The sequence below is a fragment of the Marmota monax genome, unplaced genomic scaffold (assembly GCF_021218885.2).
Source record: "Marmota monax isolate L192 unplaced genomic scaffold, Marmota_monax_Labrador192_F-V1.1 WCK01_AAM20220418_F8-fsc00147, whole genome shotgun sequence".
In the NCBI taxonomy this organism is placed as follows: Eukaryota; Metazoa; Chordata; class Mammalia; order Rodentia; family Sciuridae; genus Marmota; species Marmota monax.
Genome location: NW_026693552.1, coordinates 2,005,425 through 2,026,164, shown reverse-complemented (window position 1 = coordinate 2,026,164; position 20,740 = coordinate 2,005,425). Strand labels below are relative to the sequence as shown.

General features: G+C 34.0%; 1 protein-coding gene across 1 annotated transcript in view; it reads right to left on the bottom strand.

Moving 5' to 3' along the window:
- Window positions 1-20,740, bottom strand: part of Cnbd1 (cyclic nucleotide binding domain containing 1) — a 403,883-nt gene that overhangs the window by 311,082 nt on the left and 72,061 nt on the right. Inside the window, exon 4 of the mRNA XM_046458653.1 lies at window positions 17,571-17,726. Coding sequence (XP_046314609.1) covers window positions 17,571-17,726 — 156 coding nt within the window. The remainder of the gene's footprint in view (window positions 1-17,570; window positions 17,727-20,740) is intronic.

Here is a 20,740-nt window from a genome sequence, read left to right as displayed (position 1 = left end):
ACATACAGAAATCAATAAATGTAATTCATCACATCAATATATTTAAAGACAAGAATCACATGTTTATCTTAACAAATGCACAAAAAGCATTTAACAAAATTCAGCATCTATTCATTTTCAAAACACTAGAAAATCTAGGAACAGAAGGAACAAACCTCAACATTGAATGAGCTATATACATTAAACCCAAAGCCAACATTATTGTAAATGGAGAAAAAATTGAAAACATTACCTATAAAAACTGGAAGGAGACAGAGATGCCCTCGTTCACCACTCCTACTCAACATAGTCCTTGAAACCTTGGCCAGAGCAATTAGACAGAAGAAAGAAATTAAAGGGATACAAATAGGAAAAGAATAACTCAAACTGTCCCTATTTGCCCACAATATAATTCTATATTTAAAAGACCTGCAAACTCCAAAAATCTTCTAGAACTCATAAATGAATTCAGCAAAGTAGCAGGATATAAAATCAACACCCATAAATCAATTGTGTTCCTACACACTAACGACAAAGCAGCTGAAATCAGGAAAACTATTCCATTATAATAGATTCAAAAAAATATTGCAAACAATCTAAAAAATGTGGTGAAAGACTTCCACAGTGGAAACTACAGAACACTAAAGAAACAAATTAAAGACAACCTCAGAAAATGGAAAGATCTTGCATGTTCTTGGAGACGTAGAATTCATATTGTCCAAATGGCGATAGTACCAGAGATGCCCTCTGGTAGCGTTGTACAGATATAATGGTTGCTATTAAAATACCAATGACATTCTCCATGGAAATAGAAAAAGCAGTCATGAAATTCATTTGGAAAAATAAGAGATCCACAATAGCCAAAGTAATCCTTAGCAAGAAAAGTGATACAAAAGGCATCACAATACCAGACCTTAGATTATACTACAGAGCTATAGTAACAAAGATAATATGATATTCACACAAAAACAGACAAGAAGACCAATGGGACAAAACAGAAAACACAGAGACATACCTGCATAAATACAGTTATCTCATACTAGACAAAGGCACCATAAACACATTGGAGAAAAGATAGCTTCTTCAACAAATGGTGCTGGGGAAACTGGGGATTCATATGAAGTAGAACAAATTTGAACTTCCATCTCTCACCCCTATTTGAGTTGCAAAAAAGAAAAAATAATCAACTCAAAGTGGATCAAAGACCTATGCGTTAGAACAGAGACCCTGCACCTAATAAAAAAAAAAATGTAGGCACCAACTCTATATCATGTAAGTTTAGGAATCAACTTCCTCATTAAGACTCTTTAAGTGCAAGAAGTAAAATCAAGAGTCAATAAATGGGATGCTATCAAACTAAAAAGCTACTTTGCAGCAAAGGAAACAATCAAGAATATGAGCAGAAAGCCTACTGAATGGGAAAATCTTTTTACCACCTGTACCTGACATACAACAGTAATCTCCAGGATATATGAAGAACTCAAAACCTTAACCTAAAATAAATAAATAAATAATTTAATCAAACAAGGAGCAAAGGAACTGAACAAGCACTTCATGGAAGAAGAAATACGAATGGTAAACAAATATGTGAAAAAATGTTCAAAATCTCTAGCAATTAGAGAAATGCAAATTAAGACTACAATGAGATTCCAACTCACTCCAGTCAAAATGGCAATTATCAAGAATACAAGTAACGATAAATGTTGACGAAGATGTAGGGGAAAAGTTATACTCACACATGGCTGGTGGGAATGCAAATCACTCTGGAAATCAGTATGGAGATTCCTCAGAAAACATGGAATGGAACAACCACTTGATCCAGTGATCCCATGATTTGATTTATGCCCGAAGATTTAAAATCAGCATGCTACAGTGATGCAGCCACATCAGTGTTTATAGCAGCTCAATTCACAATAACAAAATTATGGAATCAATTTAGGTGCCCTTCAATAGATGAATGGATAAATAAAATGTGATATATATACACAATAGAATATTATTCATCCATAAAGCAGAAGGAAATTGTGGCATTGCTGGTAAATGGATGGAACTGAGAATATCAAACTGAGTGAAATAAGCCAGGCCCAAAAACCCAAAGCTGAATGTTCTCTCTGATATGTAGATGCTAACCCATAACAAGGGAGGGTGGAGAGGGTATGAATAGAAATCCACTGGATTAGACAAAGGGAAATGAAGTTGGGGGATAGGAAAGACAATAGAATTAATCCAACATAACTTTCCTATCATTGTATATGTATCCACGTCCAGGGTAACTTTACATCATCTACAACCACAAGAGTAGGATCCTAATTAGAAGAAGTTATACTGCATGTATGTATAATTTGCCAAAATATACTCTACTATCATGTATATCTAAAAATAACAATTTTTTTAAAAAGTAAAACAAAAAAATAGAATGAAAGAGAAATCCAAGAATCACTTTGATACAGACAAGATGTTATTCAAATAATACAAGTAACCAAGATACATTCTCAAGCATAATACCTAATATTTCACATCTACAGTCTACCAAATCTGCTCATGCTTAATTTCTCTTTGTTAATTTCTCTTCACAACAACAAAATGCAGATCTTATTTTTCACCCAACTTTACCTATAGAAAACCAGGGTATAATGAGATTATATCTTTTGCTCAAAGTCCCATTTGAATCGAGGTTGTCTGGCTCCAGAGACCACATAGTAGCCAACTATAGTACCCTTGTGAAGAATGAAAAATTAAGAATTTAGAGTATTTGATGAATACAGCACTCATGACCTTTTCCTGAAAAACAAAATGAAAAAGAAAATTGATAAAATTTAGCCTATGGCCAAGAAAATAATAAGGGCCATATTGCAAAACTAGGTTATAGACTTTGCAATTCTGGTAGGACACTAAGTAATTATGCTTCTGGTTCTACCCTGTGGGCTAAGGTTCCATGGGCAGTTAATAAAGGAATGATGTTTTAATGAGCATCACTGGAGTATCTTCAGCTTTCTCTCCATCATTTGGAATGGAAGGGAATATTCACTTTGATCAGAAGCCAAGAGAAAAGAACTTAAAAAATTCCACCATGTAGTGTTATATGTATCCTCTGAGGTGTGAAAAAATAAGAAATTAGTGTCTAATATGTGTTAAAGGCAAGAGGGACAGGACAATAAAAAGAATGATTCAGGGAAGAAACTGGCCTTTGAAGTAAAATATATAAATGTATATATCTTAGGTGTCTTTTGTATATATATTTATATATACATAAATAATATGTTTATATATTTTATAATATATATTATAAAATGTTTTTATATAAAAAGACATTCTATATATTTATATATATATATTATACATTTATATAAAATATATTTTATATAATATATATCATATGGACATATGTGTGTGTGTATATAAAACATATATATATATATATATATATATATATATATTTTATATATATTTTATATATATATATATATATTTATTAGAGTGAACAAATCCTAAGGAGGAAATCAGCCAACAACTGGGAGACCAGGTAGAGGGGCAAGGAAGGAGAAGTTTAACTTAGGCTTTGAAGCAATAATAACTAGCAGAAGAATTGTTCACATTTTCATAACCACATAGAAAGTGTTCCCATAGAGAAATATCTGAAAAACTCACAAAACCCAGGAAAGAATAAGGAGAATAAGATGTTGCCACAACCAGAAAACAAGTCTAGGTCACCCAGGATTGCCTTTTCTCTACTCCACTTTCCCTCTGACCCTGACATGGGGGTAACCTTGGCTATCAGATAAAAGGGAACAGGCAAAAAAGCTAGTGGAAAAAAGTGAAAACAAGCCTAGTATGTCACCCTTCCCACCCCTCAGCCACTCTTCCAAAAGCTGACTTAATTCACGATCAGCGCGCTGATTATTTAAACAGCAAGTACACTTTAGTATTGAAATAAAATGGATTTTATGATTTAAAATGGCTGAGGTCCACTCAGATAATGGACATATGTGACAGGGATGGCTGGAAAAGATGTTTTACATTTTATAGCAGATTTATCAAATCATATTCCAATCAGAAACAGTTACATAGAGATGGATTGTGGAAAGCTTGAGGGTCGAGGTGAAGATAAGACTCATTCATAGATATAAATCTAACTTGCTGTAAAATATGGGTGAAATGGCATAAAAACTGAGTGATAGTCTCACTCTGATTGATGTGTTTCAGCCCTGGGTAGTTATAAAAATTCACACTTCCAATTTGTTCAAAGTATATAGATTGTTTAAAAAATATATCAAGCAATTGTGTCAGTAATATACTCTTGACCCTAATAATTTATAGATGTAATACTTATTAATTCATCTACTCACTAACATTTATTAGTAACCTCAAAATCAATACTCCAGATATTCTCACAGTGATCAGCGCATTGTGCAGAACGGCAAAAACCTTGAGTTACCCAATGCTCAGGACTTCATCTAATGTTGAGAAAGCAAAGCTCTACCTTCTCTTCGGCTCTCATGCTATAAACAAATGTCCTTTCACAGTTTATTTAGCACCATGTGTTTTGCATGTTTGTGCTTTTTGTTGATGAAATTTCATTGTGTAAAATGCCCCCAAGCAAAGTGTTGAAGTGCTATCTAGTGTTCCTGAGCACATGAAACTTGAAAATACATGTTATACACTATCAGCTTCATTCAAACTCAAATTCTAGTACTGTTGGCTGTGAGCTCAATGTTCATGAATCCAATGATATCTATGCAATAAAATATCTCTAAACAAAAGCATACCTAAGACAAGGTTAGGTATTGATTGGGTGGAAGCTCACGGAGGACCTATTTCTGTATTTCTGTATCCCTAGGCACAGTGGTCAGTATCAGCAGCAACTACACAGCTCATAACCAAATAACAGCTACACAGATCATCCAAAATAACACGAATCCACTGTATCTATTCTGTATTTTATGGAATATGTTTGCCTTTGTTTTTGTGAATCTCGGGTATACTCTGTACTCCTCCTCCGCATTTGAAGGCGAAGTATGTGTTTAACAAGGAACAACAAACTCTATTATCCAAGTTTTCTCCTAAGATGCCATTAATGGCAAGAGCTGGTGGAAGTGGGGAGCCACATGGTAAGGTAAACACAAACTTACCACCCAAAAGATTAGGACTTACCAGAAAATTGGTCACCCCTGGGTCTGAGGGGAAACTGTGACACAGGAAGTGAAGTAACCTGGGACAAAACTGTTCAACCTTCCCAGTTGTGATTCTTTAGGGACCTCGAGGCTATGGCAATGTCAGCCAGATTAGAAGGCACTTTCTATTTCCATTAGTGCACACAAGTCCTACAGAGTTGGGCCTGGGGACAGGTGGTCTAAATCTGTGACTACCCCATACCTTTACCGGCCTCATTCAATGACAAATGGGAAAATATTATCAGAAGTGATACTTCTCTGACCCTGTTTTCCACAAAAATGAGGCCCCACTGGTGACTCATGGCTTAATCTTTTTCAAGGTGGACTAAAAGTTTGTAATACCCAAGTAAAGGACTGTGAGCATTGAGAGACTGATCATGACCTAATCACATTTTCCCAGGCAATGACAGAGAGATAATTTGCACTTTCTTGGTGTATTGCCTGGAAGACTGAAGAGCAAGATAAAAAGAGCAGCGATGCCCGAGAGGCTCCAATGTATTACTTGCATCATTTTAACTTAGAGTGTGTTTTCTGCAAGGAATTCTCACAACATTATCTGTGTAAGGCAAATAATCTCCTCTAAATATGAAATTTTAATCCCCAAAGTTTTCCTGGTTCATTACGTTATATACTCCATGTTGAAGGAAACAGTCTTAGGATATTTCAGCTATGATTTTACTGTGGTTTGAATATTTGTGTTCCCCAGAACTTCATATGTTGAAACCTAATTTCTAAGGTTATATTAGAAGTTGGGCCTTCAGAGGATGATGAGCTTCTTATTAAAGAAGCCCCAGGAAGCTGCCTAGCTCCTTCTATCATGTGAAAATACAGTGCGAAGGTACCATCTACAAACCATGAATTGAGTCTTAACTGAACCAAATTTTCTAGTTCCTGGATCCCAGGCTTCCCAGGATTCAAACCTGCAAAACTTAATTTATTTGGTTCATAAGTTCCCCCACTCTATGTCATCTTGTTCTAGCAGCCCCAACAGAGTAACAGAATCTATCCTTGTTTAAATTCTAAGCTCCTTGTGCTTTCACTGTCTGACATTCCCTATTCTGCTTATTAATCTCTTCCAGTACAGTTGCATAATTCTTTATTTAAAACAGAATACTTCTTTCCTCCTAAAAGGTGGAAAATGTCAGCTTTAAAAAACTGAAAAAAGAAGGTATAAAATTTCTAAACATTCAACTACTATAATGTTTTAAGGTACAAATAATTCATGCATAAATATTAAACAGCAATGTGAAGAATGCTTTAGAAAACATTTATCAGGTTTAGAAACTAGTTTTTACATTAGCTTGGGCTCAGGTAGAGTTTTCAATGTTATTGATATTTGTATCAATTAATCAATGTGTTTATTGTACTTTGGAGCATTGTCGGCGTTAAGACAAACACTCTGTAGGAAAGCCATAATTTCTCTGCAAAAGGAGTTTAGAATCCTAGTGAGATGTAAGAAAGAAACACAACAGAATCAAAAATGAGATCTTGTGTGACTAGTTGCCAAAATATGAGTTACAGTCAATAAAAGAGGTGGAGTGGGAAGAAATATCCTTAGGAAACATCTAGAAATGAATCCTGAATTTAAAAACAACAACAACAAAAAAAATGGAGAGTTGATTCATTAGATAATAGAAGCCAAAATACAAGGTGGGAATCAGTCAGAAATCTAAACTTCCTCCTTGAGGAAATGAGAGCAAATAAAATTAGTCTGGAATTATGAGTGGAGATTAGGTAGAGGGCCTTAATAGCAATAGATTTATTTGGTAAGAAATAGGAAGCCTTTGAGTGTTTGTTTGTATGTTTTTTTTTTTAAAAAGACTTCTACTTTTGTCCTTCTCCATCTTTTACACAAATATCATTTAGCACCTTAGCACCTAAACATGGTAATGAAACAATTTAAGAACCTGCCTTCAGTTAACTCAGACACCTTAGCACATTGCAGACCTCCCACCTCCCCAGTATCTTGTTTGAACTTTCCACTGTATCTCTGCACCCCACATGCAAGCAGTACTGCACACATGCTGTCCAGTATGCCCTATTTTGTGTCCCTCCAGCAAAAGTTTATGCCCATATGTGTCCCTGTGCTTTTCTGTTCCTTGTACAGAAATCCTCTTGATTTTTTGTAACTAATTAGTTCTCATACTTCAAAATTCCATCTGAATTTTCGACTCTGTGATTCCCCCCACCCAACCCCGATTCAGAATCAGAGTTAAAAACTCTTGGTGTATGTCCAGTGTCAGAAAACTATGGCCTCAAAGCCAAGTCCAGACCCATTGTCTGTTTTTATAACTAGATTTTATGTAATAGCCTCACTCATTTATTCACTTACTATGGTTGTTTCTGCAATATAATGCAGAGTTGAGTAGCTGGAATGAACAAATTTAATGTCTTGATGTTTAAAGTAAAAGCATGCTGACCTCTGATTTATCATTTATGCCTCCACTAGTATAGAATTTACCCTGATGTTTTCATAAGTTTATATTTATATTTGTGGTTTTCCCCTATCCATTATGTCAAGAATTGTTCCCTTCAATGGTTCACAAATCACTACTGGATCCAAACCCTGCCAAGCTCTTCAAACCTGTTTTGTTCCACCTGCATCAACACCAAGCTCTACCTGGCTTCTCAATGTTATGGACTCTCCTCAAAGCATTCTCCTCTCAAGATACCACTGGAGGTGCTCATTCTGTCCAGAACATCCTTTGTTTTATTGTTCACAGGAGGATTCTTTGCCCCCAGCCTTCAGATTTCAGCTTAATTATTACAGCCTCTGAAAGCCTCAGTCCTGACCTCCATGTGTAGCACACAGTCCCTCTTCTCTACTCCCAGTGTTATTCTCCATCAAGGTACCCTGCTTATTCCCATGCATAGCATTTAGCAAAAGTATTAATTACATATTGACATTTTAACTTGCTTATAGTCTAACTCTTTGATGACACTGTCATTTCCATGAAATTATAATATACCTCCTTCGTTTCACCACCATAACCTCAAATAACCTAATAAATATATTTCAAACAACAGAAATTTCTGGTTCTAAAAAATTATTAACCCTCCAGCTGGACTCATCAAGATAAAAAAGATACAAATTATCAATTCAGAAACAAAAGTATAGAAACAAAAGCTTTTGTTTAGTAAAGTATAACAGGTCACCTCTAAGTAAATATCTGTGTTCAGTACTGAAGAATTAATTTGTCTGAAAATGTCTATTAAGAAACATTTCTGATAAAGTAAATCATTTGGAATTATTTACTCAGTATTTTTTGTTGTAGCATTCACACATTTTCTTATTTACACTTAGAAAAACATGCATTGCCCATATAAAAATAATTAGAAGATTACAAATATGCTGTTCTTCAGTGATTAATAAAAGAGACCACAAAGAGAAAACAAGACCTGAAAGTTAATTTGATTTTGTAAATTAATAGCTCACCAATTGATTCGAAACTTGAATTAATTTGAAGACATAATCTTAGCATTAAAAAATTATATAACATGATTATTTGAAATGTTCACTGTATTACTCAACTTCAAAATATGCTTGGACTATACTATGGATTACACTTTTTTTGTGTGTGGTGCTGGGGATTGAACTGGATTATACCTTTTTCCTAGAAAAAAACATTCACTTGCTACTTTGAGGAGTAGAATTTTAAAAAATGATATTAAAATACACATCATGTCTTTTATAAACAAAATTATACTTATTTATTAGAAATATCAAATCAATAATAATTTATAAATCAAATTTAAAATAAAATACATGGACATTTTTCACTGTAAATTGGAGACAAAAAAATGTTTTCAAACACGCTTTTCAGAGCATCTACTACCTCATCCTATGTTTGCTTTTAGAACATCAAAGACTGTAAAACCTCTAAAAGGTGGGGCTTATTGGTAGGTAATTAGGTAGGGGGTCACCACCCTTAGAAGGGATTAGTGATTATCTCCAGGGAATGGATTAGATTTCATGGGACTGGATTAATTAACACAAGAGCAGGTAGTTAAAAAGTAAACCGGCTGCTGTATTAGGTCCTTTTGCACATGCCACAAATCACTTTCTCATGCCCTCCTAATATGATTCTGTGAACCATATTGTAACAAAGCATTGATGAAACCTTCATTGGATGTGGCCAAATCTTGGCATCCAAAATTGTGAACTAAATAAACCACTTTTCTTTGCAATTATCCAGATCTCAGGTACTTTGTTACAGCAACAGAATGTAAATCATGACAAACATATTATAAATAGCCTACTAAATGCTCAGCATTGCTAATCAGTAGGATTATTAATTATTATTAATCAATAGGGAAATGCAAATTAAAATCATGGACACACCTGTTAGAATGGTTATTATCAGAGATAGAATGTAGTAACTGTTGGCAAGGATATGAGAAAAGGGAACCCTTTTATACAGTTGGTAAGAATATAAATTAGTACAGCCTTTATGGAAAACACTTTGGAGTGTCCTTAACAAAAGTAGGAGCATGGGCTGGGGATATAGCTCAGTTAGTAGAGTGTTGCCTAGCATGCACAAGACCTGGGTTCAATCCCCAGCACCACCAAAGAAAGAAAGAAAAAGAAAATGTAGAAGTACTACATCTTCCAGCAATTCTACCTCTGAGTATATAATCCAAAGGAATTGAAATTGGTATGTCAAAGAGACATCACCCTCCCATGTTCACTGCTTCACATTAAGGCCAAGATGTGAAAACAACCAAAGTGCCCAATAATGCATAAATGAATTTTTTAAGGTGCGTATACACAATGAAAGAGGGTTCAGCCTTTTTTAAAAAAGGAAGTTCAGTCATTTGTGACAATATGGATGCATACAGAGGACATTAAGTAAAAATAAGCCAGGAAGACAAATACCACATGATCTCACATGAGAGAGATCCATAACATTGAAATCAAAGAAGAGGAGACTAGAATGGTGATTCCCAGAAGCTGAAAGAGGGGTATAGGAATGGATGAGGAAAGAGGAGATAGCGATCACAAAGTACAAACTTCCAATTACACATAGTGAATAAGTTCTGGTGATCTATTGCAAATAATCATGACTACAGTTAAAAATGTAATATCTATTTCAAAATTCCTAGAACAAATTTTAAATATTTTTATCACATACATCAGTGCAGTGGGATAATTCTGCATGTCTCAAGTATCCAAATATACTTTGTATGTACCCCACTGTAGAGTTATCGTTGGCCAAATTAAAATAACATTAATTTTTTTTTAAATGTGAAAAGAATTCATATTCTACTAGATGATGTTTTTTAATATGATTATATCAGTTTATACTGCCCAAATCAGTGTATAAGTTCTTCTATAGTATAATATCCAAAATTTTATATTTCACATTTTAGTTTTTTTAACTTGATGGCTATTTCAGTCTTGATATTTCATTATAATTCTATAGTTATAATTTGTTTTATGATTTTAATTTGTCCTTGGCTATTAATAATATTGAACCTTTTTTCATATTTATATTTTTCTTCATTATTATCTCTTCTATAAAATACAGCATTCTAATCATATTTCTGAATTTTTATAACTATAGGATATAATATTTCCTGTTCTTTTAACAATTATTTGGCTTACATTTTCCACTTTAAAAAATACCCTTAGAAGTTTATCCTTATTTTGTAATAGTCAAAAAAATATTAATATTCTGTTTCATATGAATCTACAGAGAAAATCAAAATCCATGGCATCAGCATTGTCTCACACATAAGCTTTTGGGTGACACTTCACATCCAAACTGTAACCACATCTATTCTGTTAAAATATATTGATACAGTAAAAAAATAATAACAATTTTGTAACATATATAATAAAAATATTTGCTTATTTCCAAACATTGGTACAAAAATACAGTTTTTTAAAATACTAATTTATCTGTAACAAAATAGCAGTTTTGTTAAACTCTAGTATGAAAGTAAAAGTATCTCAGGAAACTTGTAAACTAATTCAAGTGCATGATAAATAAGTAATAGACATCATTTATTCATGAATAAGAGAAACTTGTATATTCCTTATTGAAGGAAAAACAATTGGGACACATTATTATTCTGAGATATTAGAAGAACCCCTCTATAACTCAAATATGGAGAATAAATAGTAAAGTCTTTGATTAAAAAAATAGTAAAGATAAGAAGGATTCTTTGGGAAAGGGACAGTTGATATTTACACAGGGCATAAGATGGACAAAGTAATTTGTACAGAATTTTATACTTCTAGTTTCATCAGGGATGAACAACAGTAATGACACTATAAAGTTATAAGGTTCATAATTATGCTCCTTTTATACATTAGGGAATTAAAAAATCAAGAAGTAAAAAGTTGCCTAGGATCATAGGACTAAAAATTAGAATAGTCCAGTTAGTAATCCAATCCGTTCTGATCCCAGGCTAGACCTTAGGCAATATGAAGATCTCAGATATAACTCTGACTCTTCCTGCCACAATCAGACCAAGACTCAGTGCTATATTCTATAACATCAATGCAGCTGTCAGTGCAGCTTTTAATTCTTGTCCTTTGCTAGCTCATCTCAACACAAATAATTCTCTTCCTTTAGTTTCCATTCTTATATCATAAATGATCACTGTTTCTGCCAGAAATCTAAATTACTCTCAGTGTTCACACCATTCTTTATTTACCTATGTTCCCTTTTAGCTCCCAATAAAGATTCTCTTTTTTAGGGGACACACTCCCCACTGTGTGCAGTGCAATTTCCCTCCAAATGCTGTACTTCTAACAGAATTAGGAACTCCACAAAGTGTTTTTCTCTAATCAGCATAAGCCCTTAAATATAGTTTGAGACTGCAATTCCTCATCTTATGTGCCATTTCACCAGAGGACAGCAGTGTAAGAACCATATTGCATTTGGAATTTAAATAGCCTGAATCTAAAAGGCAAAAATCCTGATGTTCTTCCAGGGAGCAATTCCCTCTGAGTCATTCCTGAGAAGTGGCTTTGCATCATCGCTCTGCTGAAACATAATGATCTTCAGATGCCTCATTCCCTCAAAGGAAACATCTTTAATTGGAGAAAGTAGAAGAAAAAACAATTGGGCCAAGTTTTCTCAGAGGATCTTAAACTGCTTTTCACAGCTCATTAATAAGTTCCTCACTTCTCCTATCCTTTCCACAATTCCCCCCCCACACACACACATACATTCACTTATTTTTTTCAGAAATTAGTCATTTATTAAAAAAAACAATTATTTTTTTAACCAAAGTACTTATAACAGCTTTTTAAAAGCTAGAATTGTTATGGACAATGCAATCAAATAAAAACATATGAGAGGATTAGATGATTTGCCCACATTCTCTATCATGTTAGCAATCAATTGATCAGACTTGCTTCTAACACTATAAATTCAACCATGCTTAAGTCTTAAAGAAATAAAATTAAATTATGCATTTTGAAAAAAAAAACTTTCTAATACAGAATAGAGACCACAGTCATTTCTCATCTAGACCAATTTGAAAGCATCCTGACAGTTCATCCCAAGTCTCTTCCTGGCACCCACAGTAGACCATATGCACACATGACCTTTTGTCATGTAAATAATAAAATGGCATCACACCAACATTAAAATCCTAAGCACACCTACGCAACCCTAAGTGTCAATCTGTTTCTGGGAATCTTTGAAGCCTCCTTTCTACCAACCCTCCTCTTGCTCCATGCACTTTTGCAAACATGGCCTCCTTGCTGATTCTGTTTTTTGTTTGTTTGTTTGTTTTTCCTATTTGCGAACTATGTTGCCATCCCTGGACTCTTGCACTGTTTTTGAACTACATGGGATGACCTTCTCCAATATATTCAATAGGCTTGCTCTCCCATTAAGTAAAATTATCTGAGGGTACCATTTTTTAGAGAAAACTTTCCTGATTGTTTCTATCAAGCTCTTTCCCCTATTCTGGATTAGTTTTTCTTCCTAGCACTCCTCATTAACTTAAACAATACATAGGTGTCTATTATCTCTTTCTCCTACATTAGACTATAGGCTCCATGATGGTTATGGTTTGGATGTAAAGTGTTCCCCCCAAATTCCTGTGTTTTGCAGAGATGTTTGGAGTTGAAAGCATTGGATCATGAGACCTATAACCCTATCAGTCCATCCCAGTTTGAATGTTTTTGTGGTAATTGTAGGCAGGGGGAGGCATGGCTAGAGGAGGTGAGCCACTTGGGATATGTCCTGGAAGGGTTCATATACTCTGGGGCTCCCCTTCCCCTTGTTCCCTCTGCTTCCTGGCCACCATGAGGATGACTCTTCCAGTGCATCCTTCTGCCATGGTATTCTGCCTCGTCTTGGGTCCAGAACAATGGAGTCAGCCCACCATGGACTAAACCTCTCTGAAACCATGAGCCAAAATAAACTTTTCTTCCTCAGAATTGTTCTTGACAGACATTTTGGTCACAGTGAGAAAAAGCTAACACAATGACAACAGGCATTGTATGTTCCTGCAGTCCCGATGCTGGGGAAAATGCCAGAAACACCAAGGAGTTCAAAAATATCTGACACATTCCTTAATTACTGGGTGAAAACATCAATCAAAGTTACCAAGAAATTAAATTTCTAAGTCAGGCTTTAGTTCACAGGTATTAGTATTATTTATTTATGTTCCTTTTCCCTTCCTTTTGAAATACTTTCTTTTGAAATGCTATCCCTTTGGAAATTGCATATAAGTTGAGTAAAACTACTCATCAAAGTGTACTGCTCCTTTAACATTTATCCAAGATACAGGTGCACAAACAAACAATGACAATATAACTGCCAATCCCTAAAATTACAGTGTGACCCTAATACTTCCCAATCAAAAGTAGTGATACCTACTTGATTCCAATGTTGTAGCTTGAAAACAATTAAAGATTTCCTTAGAGTTCCTTATCATTTTCATCATATTGGTATTGTTCTTCCACAGCTTCCCTATCCTTTGCTTTTGTTTTTTGTTGTAGTTTTTGTTGTTGGTTTCAATTAAAGGAGTCAATTTCGATTGCTTATAGTCCAACAATACCTAACACACTTAAGTAATATCTAACACATACCTAACACATAGCCAGTCTGATTTACCTTAAACCAAAAACTTCATATCTCCCTCTCCTATTTCTCTTTCACTCTCTGTTCTACAACACACTTTCCAATTACACAGCAGTCTCTAGTTACTCCAATCCTTCTTTTTGGTATACTGCATTATGATTTTTAATGTCTTTGACAATAATGCTAATGTTTCAAAACCACTTATTCTCACCTCCCATCCAGTACTAAACTCAGAGCCACTGATTTAAAGTAGAAGTTATGGAGTAGTCAGTGTGCGTGAACTGTCACACCAAGTTATCAATACTTAATGGTTTCCAAGTTGTGTCAGGGATATTTGCTTTTTTGAAGCTACTATTACTCAAAATTAATCTCTTTTTTCATTGTTTAATAATGGTTCACAATAGTTATACATTAGGATTCATTTTGACATAGTTATAAGTGCACAGAATATGAGTTGCTCCAATTCAGTCCCCAGTACTTACTCTTACACTCCCCTTCCAACCTCCCCCATTTACTTTCCTCTACTTCCTAGATCTATTTATTTACATTCTATAATTAATGTCTTGTGGATATACATAATGGTTTCAATATAGTATATTTGTATATGTACATTTGGGAAGTTCAGTTTCATTCCACTGTTTTTCCCTTATCCTCCCCTCCTTCCTCCTCCCCCCATACAGACCCCTTCTTCTACTCCCCTGAGTAGTCTTTTATTTTGATGGAATTCCCACCCACCTCCAGTTTCTTTTCTTTTTCCCCTCCCCATATTTTACTAAACTAGAAGGCTAGCTTCTACTAGTCAGAGAAAACATTTGACCTTTGACTTTCTGGTTCTGACTTATTTCACTTAGAGTTATAGTGGGCAGTTCTGTCCATTTGCCAAGAAATAGCATAATTTCATTCATGTTTATGGCTTACTAATACTGTATTGTGTATATATATACCAAATTTTCTTTATCCATTCATCTGTTGAAGGACACTTGGATTGGTCCCATAGTTTGGCTATTGTGAACTGAGCTGCTATAAACATTGATGTGGCTGAAGTCACCGTAGCATGCTGATTTTCTCTCTTTTAGAAAGGAGTGGTCATGTGGTGGTTCCATCCCTAGTTTTTCGAAAAATCTTTATACTGCCTTCCAGAGTGTTTGCACTAATTTGCAGTATCGCCAGAAATGTATAAGTATACCTTTATCCCACATCCTCACCAATACACACTGTTATTTGTATTCTTGATATTGCCATTCTGACTGAGATAAAAATCTCAATGTGGTTTTAATTTGTTTTTCCCTCATTGTTAGAGATATTGAACATTTTTTTTTCACATATTTGTTAGCTATTTGTATTTCTTCTTTTGAGAAACATCTGTTTAGTTCTTTTGCCCATTCATTAATTAGGTTATTTACTTTTTTGGTATTAAGTTTTTTGGGTTCTTTATGTATTCCAGTTATTAATGCCCTATTTGAGAAGCAGGTGGCAATGATCTTCTGCCATTCTCTAGGCTCTCTCTTCATGATCCTGTTTCCTTGACTGTGCAGAATTGTTATAGTTTGATGGCATCGAACTTATTTTTAGTGTTATTTCTTTAGAGGTCCTATTATACTAATTTCTTTTAGTATTTCGCTTTAGGGAGATTAAATCAGAAATTTTACGTACAGAATTTAAAACTTTGCATGAACATTTAACATCTGATGAAAAATGAATTCCTTTCTCATTTACTCTACCATTATAATGTAGTAGCTCTTACAACCCACTGGCATTAATGAGATCTGCCATGTGAAGAGACCTACCTGACCAGCTATTGATATAAAGAGATTGGAGTACTACTGTGACCTCTTCTGATCACTACTGCATTCTCCCATAAATGAATGTGGAAGTGGGGAAAGGAAATTGACAATGACCCAACATCAACTGTCTTGAATATTTAAATGGAACCTGTAGAGGTCCACATAAGGTTAGAGAAAAGTAGCATATGATCTATTTTTCCTCTGGATGTGGAAAGCATTCTATCATGACTCCTCCTTTTCACTTTAGTCCCTTTGCTATGATAGTATAAGGCTTCTTACCCAATTACAATTTCCATTCCAACTCAACCTAGATTTACCTCTGACACCTTACTGGAGAATCATGGCTGCTTCGGAATCACTATTGGCGAGTTCCTTTTGCATCTCAAACCAGAGACTACATGATCAAGAAATTGCTACTGAATTATAGTTAGAAAAAGAGACCTATCACTAACATTAAAAATATTTCAGCTCAGCATAATATGAAGTCAGTAGTGAATGATTTAGTGCCCATAGATTACTAACCACTAAAAATTTTAATCCAATGCAATATTAGTCAAAATTGTAGTTTAATAAAATCTTTAATAACTTTCAGTGCTTTAGTGACTTTTTACCAGACACAATGTTTTTTAAAAATTCACTGGGTACATTTTGGTTGGATTTCCTGTTTTTACAACAATTTACTTATACCCCTAGGTGGAAGATGGTTGATTTCCTTTTCTCTATAAATCATTTATACCTGCTTTCCTAAAAAGTGAATAGCATTTGCTATATATGTTTTAATTATGATAAAAGCATGAGAAATATGACCATTCTCAATTTCCTAAAAGGTCTGATCATGTTTCTCAAACAGATATCCACAATTTGGGGGGAAAAAAGTACAACAGCATACGATTCTCAATGCATTATTCAAAACAAATTAAAAAATCAGATTTTTAATTATTCATCCATACTCTTGGTCTGTCTTAGGGACAATTCTAGTTTTGATACTTTTTCTCTTGGTTTTATTTTTATTATTCATTTCAATTCTAATGTCACATGTTTTCACAATATCCTTTCAACTTTAATTTTATTCATAAATCCAAAATCATTTCTAATACCAAGCATCTATTCAGATTTCATATTCTCTTTCTTGTCCTCTTTTCCCTCCATCCCCCTTTCCTTGTCCTTCTCCAAGCAGTTTTGTCCCAATTATAGCACAAAGTCCTCGAGTAAATTTAAGGAAATAAAAAGTGAGTTTATTTAAAGGCTCTGTGTTGGGTAGGACAGTTTAAATTCTGTGAACAGCCTTCAAGTAACCAAAAGAAAATGAAATCTCAAACATAATTTTGATTTTATGGCATCATTTTACAATGCATATTTTGCTTGCAACTTAAAATTAAGATGAGTCACAAGTTTAGTAATATATCTGTGAAACACTGTGAAGATAGAATGCATGAAAATTGTGTTCATCCTGAAACAAAAGTCTCAACTCTTTCCAAATCTCCTGAATCAACCACTAGTGCTACTTGAAAATAAATAACTTTTTTTAAAAAAGCAATTAAAAATAATTCTTTAACTAAATTAAATAATATATTAAAAATACTTACAGTTTCCTTACAATATCTAGAAATTCTGCAAACACCTCTGGAGTGTATTTTTCTCCATATAAAGTAGAGCCACCACGTGCTTTTCGAACATGGACAGCTATATTGTGAGAATCATCAAGGTGTTGTTGACTTTCTCTTGTCTCTTTCCTAAGCTTTCTGAATGAGGAAACATAGTATTTTATGTTACTGCATATTTCACAAGATTCATTCATAGAAACTTTATTGCCAATAGTAGAAATGCACTGTTATGAGATAATTTAGCATTTTAATAACATTCATTTTCAATAGCTTAGAATTTTTTCAGTCATCATAGAATATAGTTATAATTGTCACTCTAAATCAAATCTAAAAATTAGCATACAGGAAATATTTTCAGTGTATAGAATTTAAATATATAAACTATAGGTATCCTAAGCAATCAAAATATCTTTCATAGTATAGTAGGTTTATGTAATTTAGGAAAATATTTTATGTCAATAACGAATACCCTTATCTTTAAACTTGGCACATGTGTTTTCAGTGTTTTTATCACTGCTCATAATTTTTTAAGCTTTTGTTTTCTTGTAGTAAACAATTTGCAACTGAGAGGTACTCATAATACCTTATTCTTGTGCTATGGTATATTATGTAGGTAAGTTCCTGATAAATGCATCAGTGACCATTTTCCATTTATTTTTCCAGCCCCAAACAGTTTTATTGAAAGGTCATTGAAAACTTAAGGAAAAGGAATCCAATAATCTTGTTCATCTTTAAGAAGAAAATAAGGCATAAAGATGATAAAAGTCCAAATGATCACATATTAGCCAAAAATAATAGATTGGGTCATTAATACCCATGGAAAATTTTTTAAAGTTAAATATAAGATATTATGTGGAATAATAATAGTAAATTATAACATTAATGCCCAACATTTATTGAGTCCTTAAATGTTTTAGCTACTCTGCTAAACATTATCATATACATTATCTCATTAGCAATTAACCATGTGAAATAGAAAATTTTTTCCTTCATTTATAAGATAAGGTAATTAAAGGAAAAGATAGTAATTCTCCCCAGAAAGAGATTTAGGGCATATGTGGTGGCACACACTTCTAATCCCAGCTGCCAGGGAGGCTGAAGCAGGAGGATTGCAAGTTAAAAGCCAGCCAAAACAATTTAGGGAGACCCCATATCAAACTAAAAGAGATAAAAATGGCTGGGAGTATAGCTCAGTGATAGGGCACTGCATGCATGAAACCCTAGGTTCAATTCCAAGTACCAGGACCAAAAAGAAGAGAGGGAGTGAGATTTAAGCTAAGACATATAAACTCAAAGAAACTTATAGACAAAGAATATTCCAGGTGCCGGGTACAGGGGTGCACACCTACACCTAATCCCAGCGACTCAATAGGCTAAGGCAGGTGGATTACAAGTTCGAGACCAACCTTAGAATCTTATTGAGGCCCTAAGGACTTAGCGAGATGCTGTCTCAAAACATAAAAAAGGGGAATCTAGGGCTGTGGCTTACGGGCTAAGCACCACTGGATCCAATCCCAGTACCTATAAAAATATATTCCAGGAAGAAGTTACAAGGAAATTTTCCTATAGATTCTTTGTTAAAAAAAAAAAAAAAACTTTTGCCCTTTCCCCTGTCAAAAAGCCAGTGTACAAAAGATGAATAGCCTCAATTCATCTTTTTATGCTTTTGTGATATTACTATATCCAATTATTTATGGATTAATTTTAGCTCAAATTAAATGAGAAAGAGATGTGACATTATTAGAGAATTGTCACCATATAGTCAGTAATTGGAGAGGTGTTTTAGATAACTTTTCCAAAAGACCTGACAAGAACAATTTTAGAAGAGGAAAAGTTTATTTGGGGTTCCTGATTTCACATGTCTCACTACATAGATGACCAACTCCATTGCTCTGAGCCCAAGAAGAGGCAGCACACCAAAGCAGAGGGTGTTAGAAGAAAGTGGCTGAGGACATGCACCATGAAGCAGAGACAGAGCTTCCTTCACCATGGACAAATATAAACACCAAAGGTACACCCTCAGGGACCCACTTCCTCCAGCCACACTCTACCCTCCCTTCAGTCACCACTCAGTTAATCCCCATTCAGGGATTAGTTCACTGATTGGGTTAAGGCTCTCATAACCAAATCATTGCTTCTCTGAACCTTCTTTCATTGTTTCACTCATGTGCTTTTGGGGGACACTTCATATCTAAAACATAACAAGATGTAATTTTATCACTTCATCCGATGTTAACATTTTAGGGTTTTGGCATTGCTTATATTGATTATGAAACAAATAAAAGTATTCACAATATATTTCAAGATATGATTCTTGGGAGTTCCATAACTTGCTTTTTTGTTGTTGGTCTTAAACATTTTGTTCCTGAGATTTAATGACTGCAGTTCATTTATTTTACTGCTATGTAAGATTTTATTACTATGTAAATACCATATGGGTTTTTAAGGTTTTTTTCTGTTTTGCTAATCTGTTGGAAATTTGACTTTCACTTTCCAGGATTGGTTTTTCTTTTGTTTGTTTATCTGTTTTATATAACTAATTTTATGTATATAAAACTTTTACAGGACATGCCCCCAAATGGAGTTATTAAGCCATAATGTGTGTGCATCCTCAATTATGTCAATTATTTTCCAAACTACAACAATTTACACTTTCAACAGGTTTAAGTTTAAACTGTTCTGTATTCTCACCGCTACCATATTATTAATTTCTTAAACTGTGAATTTAATTACTGTAAAAAATTGATCATCTTTACATATATTCACTCACCTACTGATGAATTGTTTACTATAGAAAATTGCTGAGTAATTTAATGCCTTAGTAACTATAAAGGGAAAAAATATTATTTTTATAGACTGCAGTACCATTAAGATATTGTGCCTTTTTTGGCTGTGTTGAAATTTTATCATGCAAAAGTAATAACATTAGAACTCTGCATTTCAACATGAATTAATAAGGTAAGGGCATCAAACCATACTAGCAGTTACTGCATTTGTCAGTGAACACATGCAATTTGAAAAAGCATGTTAATCTTAATAAATATTAACCCATAGAATCTTGACATCTCTTTGTACTGTCCTGTGGGAAAAATTGATAATTTTTTTTTCCTGCAGAATTCTGATGAGATTTTTTTCCCTTAAGTAAAAGTGCT